Source organism: Lactuca serriola, chromosome 6 (assembly GCF_051521515.1).
Source record: "Lactuca serriola cultivar US96UC23 chromosome 6, Lser_US96UC23_V15, whole genome shotgun sequence".
In the NCBI taxonomy this organism is placed as follows: domain Eukaryota; kingdom Viridiplantae; phylum Streptophyta; class Magnoliopsida; order Asterales; family Asteraceae; genus Lactuca; species Lactuca serriola.
The window spans coordinates 129,126,477-129,135,913 of NC_136413.1; the positions used below are offsets into that span (position 1 = coordinate 129,126,477).

Consider the following 9,437-nt stretch of genomic DNA (forward strand, 5'->3'; position numbering starts at 1 on the left):
GAAAATACCCACTAACCACGTTTCCTAAACTTGTGGAAATCAAAAATAAAACTAACTTGACAGCTTCAACAATAAGTAAAAAGACAATAAAAAAAACTAACAAATGGAAAATAACTTGTGGGTTAAACAAAAACACGTGGTTAACTTCATCTCAAGACAGTCACTTAATGTAGTAACTCGAGTTGGGCTACCGTGACCCATTTCTGATCTGGGCTTGTGACTGTTAAGTTGCAATTTTGGTCCGGTATATGCCTATCATCCTCCCCGACTGTGAAAAAGTTTGACCTCAAACTTGGAAGGTCTTCATCAGGGTCGTAGTAAGGTTGGAGATCAGCGACATTAATGGTAGCGGATGCAGATGCATTTCTCGATAAGTCAATTTCATAAGTATTGTCATTGACTTTGCTGAGAACTTTAAAAGGGCCATCCGCACGTGGACTTAATTTGGAACGCCTTTTGGAAGGGAATCTCTCTTTTCGAAAGTGTAACCAAACAAGATCACCTGGCTTAAAAAGCACATGTTTTCATCCCTTGTCCCGACGATATTTAACCAGTTCATTTGACTTGGTAATTTTATCATGAACCTGTTGATGAATTGTCTTGATATCAGCTGCTGCATCACTTGTTTCTTTACTAAACTTAGTGGTCGTGTCAAGGACAGCTAAATCAAGGGGGTGGATGGATTCAGCCCATAAACAACCTCAAAAGGACTACGACCTGTGGTCTTGCTAGGAGCCCGATTGTATGCAAACTCAGCGCGTGGTAACAAGTCCTCCCATTCTTTCAGGTTAGTGGTGATAAGTGAACGGAGTAACGACCCAAGTGTGCGATTAGTAACTTCTGTCTGACCATCTGTTTGAGGATGGCTAGCGGTGCTAAATTTGAGTTTCGTTCCCAATTTCCGCCATAGAGTCAGCCAGAAATGGCTCAAGAACTTAGCATCTCTATCACTAACCATGGTTTTCGGAATCCCATGAAGTCGAACTATCTCCTTGAAGTATAATGTCGCGATCTTGACAGCATCATAGGTGGTATGACACGCTACAAAGTGTGCCATTTTAGAAAATCGGTCGACGACAACCATTATGGAATCCTTATGCTGCCGGGTACGGGGCAACCCGGTAATGAAATCTATACTCACATCCTCCTAAGGCGCAACAGGGACTAGTAGTGGCAGGTATAAGCCGTGTGGAGACGACTGACTTTTGGCTTGATGACATTGAAGACATCGTCGAATGTAATGACCCACATCTTTATTCATTTGTGGCCAAAAAAAATGCTGCCGCACAATATGAAGTGTTTTGTCAACTCCAAGGTGACCAGCCAAGCCACCTTCGTGTGCTTCCTGTAGGATAACCAACCGCACACTGTGGCGAGGAACACATAACTGCTATCTTTTAAAAAGAAACCCATTAAAGATGTGAAATTCGCCTTTAGCATGGTTGCAACAAGTGTGATATATTTCCCCAAAATCAGGGTCTGTTGGGTATGCACATTGTAAAAGATCGAGTCCCATAACTGTAGGTTGAAGCGAATTCAATAAGGAATATTTACGAGATAAAGCATCAGCACCTCTATTTAACTTCCCTGCCTTGTGTTTAATTGTGAATGTGAACGCCTGAAGGAATTCGACCCATTTAGCATGTCGTGGCTGAAGTTTATGCTGGCCTTGGATGTACTTTAATGCCTCATGGTCAGAATGTAGAATGAATTCTTTAGAAATCAAATAGTGTTGCCAATGATCCAAGGCCCGAACAATTGCATAAAATTCCTTATCGTAAGTTGAGTATCGCCTCTTTGCATCATTAAACTTTTCGCTGAAATAAGCAACGGGACGGGTTTGTTGGGACAGAACCGCGCCTATGCCGACACCAGACGCGTCACACTCGACTTCAAACATCTCCTGAAAACATGGTAACGCTAACACTGGAGTAGACGATAGCTGTAGTTTGAGCTCATCAAAAGCTCGTTGAGCTTGAGGTGTCCACTTGAATATTTTGAATCTGGTAATTTCAGTCATTGGAGCGACGATGGTGCTGAAGTTTTTGATAAAACGCTGGTAAAAAGAGGCGAGACCATGAAAACTTCGAACTTGTTGGATGGATTGCGGGACGGGCCAGTCGCGGATTGCTTGAACTTTCTTCTCATCTACTTGTATTCCTTGGTCAGTAACTAGATAACCAAGAAAATTGACTTGTTTCGTGAAAAACTCGCATTTTTCCAAGTTTCCATACAACTTTTCTTGATCAAGGACCTGGAATAGTTGAACAAGATGAGTCTGATGATCTTCCATACTCTGGCTGTACACAAGTATGTCATCGAAATACACAACAATAAAACGCCCCAGAAATGGTTTTAGAACGTGATTCATCAGCCTCATGAAAGTACTTGGCGCATTGGACAGTCCAAACGGCATAACTAACCACTCATATAACCCTTCTTTGGTCTTGAAGGCCGTTTTCCATTCATCCCCTTCATAGATTCTGATTTGATGATATCCACTCCGCAAGTCTACTTTAGAAAACACAGTTGAGCCATGAAGCTCATCCAGTAAATCGTTAAGGCTCGGAATAGGAAAACGATACTTGATGGTGATCTTGTTTATGGATCGGCTATCCATACACATCCTCCATTCTCCGTTCTTTTTGGGTACAAGTAAAGTAGGCACTGCACAAGGGCTAAGAGATTCACGAATTAGTCCTTTCTCAAGTAACTTGTCAACTTGTTTTCGGATTTCAATGGTTTCTTTGGGATTGGTTCTGTAGGCAGGTTTGTTGGGTAACACAGACCCCAGTATAAGGTCGATTTTGTGTTGAATAGAGCGTGGAGGTAGGAGTCCCATGGGAATTTCATCGGGAAAAACTTGTGCATAGGCCTTCAATAAAGTCTGTATAACAGGGGACAGCAGAGGTTGAGGTTGCTTTTCTTCTTCGTCAAGTCCCAACAGGAGATGGTCTTTAAAAGACGCATATTCATGATACTCAGATTGAAGAATTGTACTCAAGGTGGTCGTGGTTTTTGAGGAGGTTGAAGTTGGTGTGATGGGCGTGAGAACAATTTTGCGGTTGTTATGATAGAAAGAGTAGGTGTTGAAATAGCCATCGTGAATTACGCGTTTGTCGTACTGCCAAGGACGCCCTAATAGCACATGGCACGCATCCATTGGTATAACATCACACCAAATTTCGTCTGCATACGATTTACCGATGCTAAAAGATAACAGAACGCGATGAGAAACACGTATCCCTTTTCCCTGATTAAGCCATTGAATAACATAAGGAGAAGGGTGAGGCTGTGTGTTGAGGTTTAATTTTGTAATCAAAGTCTAAGAAGCAACATTGGTGCAGCTACCCCCATCAATTATCACCGAGCACACCTTTTGATCAATCGTACATCGAGTATGAAAAATTGCTTCACGTTGTAATTCTGTACTTGAAGCTGTAGTCGTGCTGAGGGCTCGACGAACTACAAGACATGGCCCGTCATCCGGACCAGTTACTTCGACTTCATCTTCAATCAAGTGTCCAGGAATGACGGTTTCATTGGATTCAGCTTCAAAACCTCCTGCTGATTCGAAATCGGCTAACGAAATTACTCGTTTGTTTGGGCATTCAGACGTGATGTGCCCTAAGCCTTGACATCGGAAACATCGGCGTGGAGCTCTTTGAGGTTCGGAATTGGTGTTTGGAACGGAAGGTGTTTTGTGAGTGATAGGTGGGGTGGGCTTAAAGTTAGAGTTGGATTTTGAGGTTAAATTAGGCTTAAGAGAAAAACGACTGGACTCATATTTTCCTTTACCACGCTGTTGCACATCTACTTTGTGGGCCAGTAAAGTGAGGTCTGCTAGGGTTTGATATGGGTGTAATTCAACAACCTGAGCAACCCGAGATTCTAGACCTCCCAAATAACGCACCAAAGTCTGGGGGTCATCCTCTGGTACATCGCACTTCATTAACAGATACTCAAATTCACGCGAATATTCCTCAACAGTACTCGTACCTTGCTTCAAGGAGTGTAGTTGGCCGAAACTCTGTTGAATATAATAAGATGGAAGGAACTTTTCTTTTAGTTTCTTTTTCATCTTAAACCATGTTTGAATCTTGTCTTTCCAAGAGCGTTCACGTTGTAAGCAAACATTGGACCACCAGGTTGAAGCGTATTTGCAAAACTTGAGGGCTACAATTTTCACCTTGTGAGCCTCTGTCAATTGCTTGTAATCAAACACCCGTTCCACCGTTCGCATCCAATCGAGAAATTCATCAGGATCCATCTTCCCATCATACTCTAGAATATCGACTTTGATGTCAGTTAAACGAGTACCGGATTTCTCCTTGTCGCCACGAACAAACGAACCATCAGTACCTCCTGAATTATTCTCTTCTTCTAATCGATGATTTTGGGAAACGATAAGTTCTTGCACCTGGTCTTGCAACGCTTTCATCTGTTGTTCTCTTTCTTTTCGGTCATTCTCAAGAGCATCAGCAATTAGCTTCTTCATCTCGCTTATGCTTCGGGTAACCTGGCTCTGATACCAATATGATAGCAACAGGCTATGAATCAGGATCGAAAATACCCAACACAACAAATTATAACAGGTTGAAAACTAAACCTGAAATTACTCGATACAGTTACACCACGAGACTTCCGATTTAGCTGCCCAAGTTCACCTTCTAATTACCTGTAACGAATTAGAATAGCATGGACCTTGATTCCTCCATTAAAATACAGAGAAAGCAAATAAATTTCAGGAACTTCAAAAACTGCTTCATTCCTTTTTTTCTCTGTACATATACGCCAAAGAAAATACCCACTAACCACGTTTCTTAAACTTGTGGAAATCAAAAATAAAACTAACTTGACAGCTTCAACAATAAGTAAAAAGACAATAAAAAAAAAACTAACAAATGGAAAATAACTTGTGGGTTAAACAAAAACACGTGGTTAACTTCATCTCAAGACAGTCACTTAATGTAGTAACTCGAGTTGGGCTACCGTGACCCATTTCTGATCTGGGCTTGTGACTGTTAAGTTGCAATTTTGGTCTGGTATATGCCTATCAGAAGCTTTAGCTAAAACTTGGATTTTTATATCGGATGACTCGAGGATGTGCAACGCGCAAACGAGAAACAATTTTTGGCTTCGTGTTTTAGATCACTTTTCACTCGCTTTTGGGAAGGCAAACGGGTCGAACGTACAACACAATCAGTGGAAAATGGCGTGAACTACGAGCGGCTTGCACCAAGTTTAACGACATATTTGAAAATTTGAAAAATATGCATAAAAGTGGTAGTAACAATTTCAATATTTTATCAACCGCTTGCCAACAATACAAGGTTACTACCGCGGAAGAGCGTTCGGCCACCAAAAAGCGTACGACACGACCAGTGGAAAATGGCGTGAACTACGAGCGGCTTGCACGAAAATTTGAAAAATATGCATAAAAGTGGTAGTAACGATTTGAATATTTTATCAACCGCTTGCCAACAATACAAGGTTACCACCACAGAAAAGCGTTTGACCACCAAAAAGCGTAGGAAATTTGTCGTAAGGGTCCAAAATGGGTCCTTAAAACCGGAGACTTCACGTTCGGAATCGACCACCAACTCCAACAAAAGGCCAAGAACTTTTGAGTCAGATGTGGGTTTTGGTGTCGACCTCAATGAAGATTTCGACGGCACGGAAGGGTAGGGTCCACGGGAAGTCCAAATTCGTCGACCACCGGGAAGGGACAAAGGGAAAAAGGCGGCATCTTCAAGTGGAAAAAACGAGTAATGAAGACGTATTTGTGGAAAAAAAATGACAAAACTCTAAGTTTTTTACAAAAAAAAAAAAAAAAAAATGAAGCATCGGAGGAAGCTCGTCACCGGAAACTAGCACTTACTGATCTTCAAATTTTAAATACAAAGCCGCAACCGTATATCGACCTGCAAAATCTAGCCACGTTTCTGAAAATCCAACAACGTATGGAAATTAGGTTTTTAACGTTTTAATTTTTATGTTTAATTTTCTATGGTTTTTAAGTCATTTAGGTTTAAATTTCTATGGTTTTGTGTTTTTTTAGTCATTTAGGTTTGAATTTTTATGTTTTTATGTTTTTTTTAGTAATTTAAGTTATGTAATGTGTTTTTATTTAATGCGAAATATTTATTTATGTTTATTATTTATGTTTTTTATTTAATCTAAATATATACTACCTCCATCCCAAATTAATTGTCCATATTTGATTTTTGAAGTCTTTATTCTTTAATTTTGATTTTAAATATTTTTCTTTTTGATAGATAATACTTGATACAAAATATATTAATGGATTTTATTTTAAATGTTTTTTCATTGTTATAAATTTCATCAAGTAATATATATAACACAAATAAAAATACTTAAGGTTAAAGTTAAAGAAAAAAGACTTCAAAAGTCAAAAGTGGACAATTAATTTAGGATGGAGGGAATATATATACATATAAAAAAAATAAACGATGTGGATTGATCACCATTTCCAAGGGCTAATGAACATGTAGCGGAGATGATATGGTGCATAGATGAGATCACTTTTATAATGAACATATAGTGACCACATGTCCACACCCCATAGCATAAGTATTTTGTAGTTGTTGAAAACAACATCTTAAAACCACATCACTTTTCTAATGAACATGTAGTGACCACAACTCATAGCCTAATTATTTTGTAGTCGTTGAAAACGTGTCTTAAAATTGTCACAAACCTTATCCTCCCACGTTTAAAACTATGATTAAAGTTAATAGTAGCCCACAAACTTGCCACTATATGGGTAAGAAGAACCGGGTCTTTATGCCAAGATCTCCATTTCCAATCAAGAGTAAATCATGAAATCGCAACTAATAAAAATGTCACAAGAAAAACATATCCCTTTTCATAAATCAAGAAAATTTGCAGCTAACCATGAAAAAAGTTCCTACTTATGATTCAAGTTCTTCCATTCTTATAAAAACAACCCTAAATGACTTGAAACAACTAGTAAAATAACAAAGAAAGAAACTTCTATGAAGATCTCCATTTCCAATCAAGATCAGTATATACATTAACTCCCTTTCTTCCCTCCTTAAGGAAAGCAATCTTCAACTTCCCCATTGTAGACTCATAAATCTTGATTCCTTTAAGAAAAAATTGTTCAACATATCTCCTCAATTCGGTCAACCTACCCATACCAGCAAGCCCAATCAGCAAAGCATTAGCACTATCCTCAAGAGGTGAAACACCATCTTTCATCATATAAAACCAAATCTCAAATCCCATCTCAGGATCATCGAGTTCAAAAAACATGGAGATGGCAGATGCACAATTTGAAGGGGTTGGAGGCTGTTCGTTTTTTATCATCTCCAAGAAAAACTTCCCAGTTTCCTTCACCTTCTTGTTCTTGATCAGACATTCGAAAATTATGTTGTAGGTTAGGGAATTAGGGAAAACTCCATTGAAAGGCATTTCATCGAGCAGTTGGTAGGCGTTAGTGATTTCATCTTTTTTGCAAAGCAAAGTGATGATGGAATTATACATAACCAAATTTGGGATTAACCCATTCGTTGTCATGATTTCCCATAGAGATAAAGCATGAGCAGAATCGTTTTGGTTATTAAGAACATCAAGAGCGTTTGAGAAGAATTTCAAACCTGGTAAGCAGTTCTTCCCCTTCATTACATGAAGAAACTTCAGAGCTTCATCAGTTTGTGAACCTTGAATTAGAGTGTTCAAAAAAGCAACATAAGCTGACGTGTTTTCTGGGCTCCAACCAACACGAATCACCATCTCTGCAAACATCGTTTTTGCCTTGGCCACATTTCCTTCTTTCTCCCACCCTTCTAACAGAATCGCAAAAGAATCTGCATCTGGAGGGATTTTAGTCTTGATTTTTTCGAAAAACTCTGCTGCTATTTCTGTTTGGAAATGTTCACGACATATAGCACTCAAAAGAGAGTTGAGAGCCACAACATCAGGTTGAATTCCATACTTTGCCATCGCATCAAACGCCTTTATAGCTTCATTAAACCTTCCAACCTCACAGTAGCTCCTGAAAGCTGAAACAAATGTGGTTATGGATACAATACCCTCTTGCGTCATTGACCTAATCGCTTCCCACATCCGCTCAAACATCTGATTCTTCCCAAGCAAATCCACAATCAAATTCCACGTTAAAGGCGAATGCTTTTGCTTCAAACCCACCCATTTGAAAAATATCATGGTAGCTTCAGGGCATCCATACGAGAACTTGATCACTTCTTGTACAACTTCAGGCTCGAGGTTCATTCCTGTCACTGATAATGCGGTTTCAACCTCCGCCGGAAAAACCCTAGCAAGTATTTCGCAAATAGCTCTTGCTCTTGGCGATAAATCATATGCATCAAGGTATGATGGGAAATGTTTCTGGGATTTCTCAGGTTGTTGATGTTGAGAAAGTTTTTGGTGTGCCAAGGGTTGCGATGATGAAGGGATAGTCTGATATGGGTGCCTTAAAGGTACAGTCTCCATCACCTTAAAACCCTTATAGCAAGCTATATGTATAAATCAGAAACTATATAGACACAAAGACAACCACATATTCAGTTGAATTGCTCTAAAACCTAAGTCGAAGAACATAGAAGCAATGAATACTATAAAGGAAGAACGTATAAGAATCAAATTAATGAAACCCCAAATCGAAGAATTTGCTGTTTCGCAGATTTTGTAGGGTTGAATGATAGAACGTCATAATTGCATACTGAAATTAGTTCACCGAAGGTGGCAAGATCGATTTTAGGCGTAATTTGCATTTGCTGGTTAATCAATCGAAGGCTCAGGAGAACGCCGGAAACCTATTAAATTGTAGTCCCGTTCGCCGGAAGATGAAACCGATGGCAGTCCGCGTATTTTAGTATCATCGGTGACGTTCTTTTAGAAGCTTGAGAACCGACCGGGCCGGGTAGGTAACGGGCCAAAAAACCTGCTCAGTTTTTATGAGATACATCATAAATCATTAATGTGACTAGTTAAAAAACCCGTAATAACCACAAGTTAAGAAATAAAAATACTATTGATAATGAAAAATCAAATATTTATAAAATTTTATTAATTTAAACCGATATAAGTTGTCCCTTCAGGGACATCCGATAGACCGATATAAGTTTTGCCTATTAATTTATAGTGATTAGTTAAAAGTTAATATATACATTATTTTGAATATCCGAAAACCCAAATTGAAAACCAAACTTATATGGGTTTTGCAACCAAAAAAACAACATATGTAGTTTTGGGTTCGGTTTTAACCAAAAAAATCAACCCAAACCTAACCATATATATACATCCCTATTTATAACATTCAAGACAATTAAGATTTATTTTAACGAGTACACCTCTTAATTAAAGTAATTAAATGGAAAATGATATTTTAGATAAATTAAATTACCATATTTGATTGATAATTCATTATC

General features: G+C 38.8%; 1 protein-coding gene across 1 annotated transcript; it reads right to left on the reverse strand.

Annotated features, from left to right (window-relative positions):
• Window positions 1-6,864: 6,864 nt before the first annotated feature.
• Window positions 6,865-8,940, reverse strand: LOC145056813 (uncharacterized). Its single transcript, XM_079004536.1, has one exon. It carries the CDS (start codon window positions 8,497-8,499, stop codon window positions 7,018-7,020), a length of 1,482 nt encoding a protein of 493 aa, XP_078860662.1. The 5' UTR covers window positions 8,500-8,940; the 3' UTR covers window positions 6,865-7,017.
• Between the last annotated feature and the right edge of the window lie 497 nt (window positions 8,941-9,437).

What these genes read in the sequence shown, in the direction of transcription:
- LOC145056813 (XM_079004536.1), bottom strand. Translation starts at nt 8,499, where the DNA reads ATGGAGACTGTACCTTTAAGGCACCCATATCAGACTATCCCTTCATCA.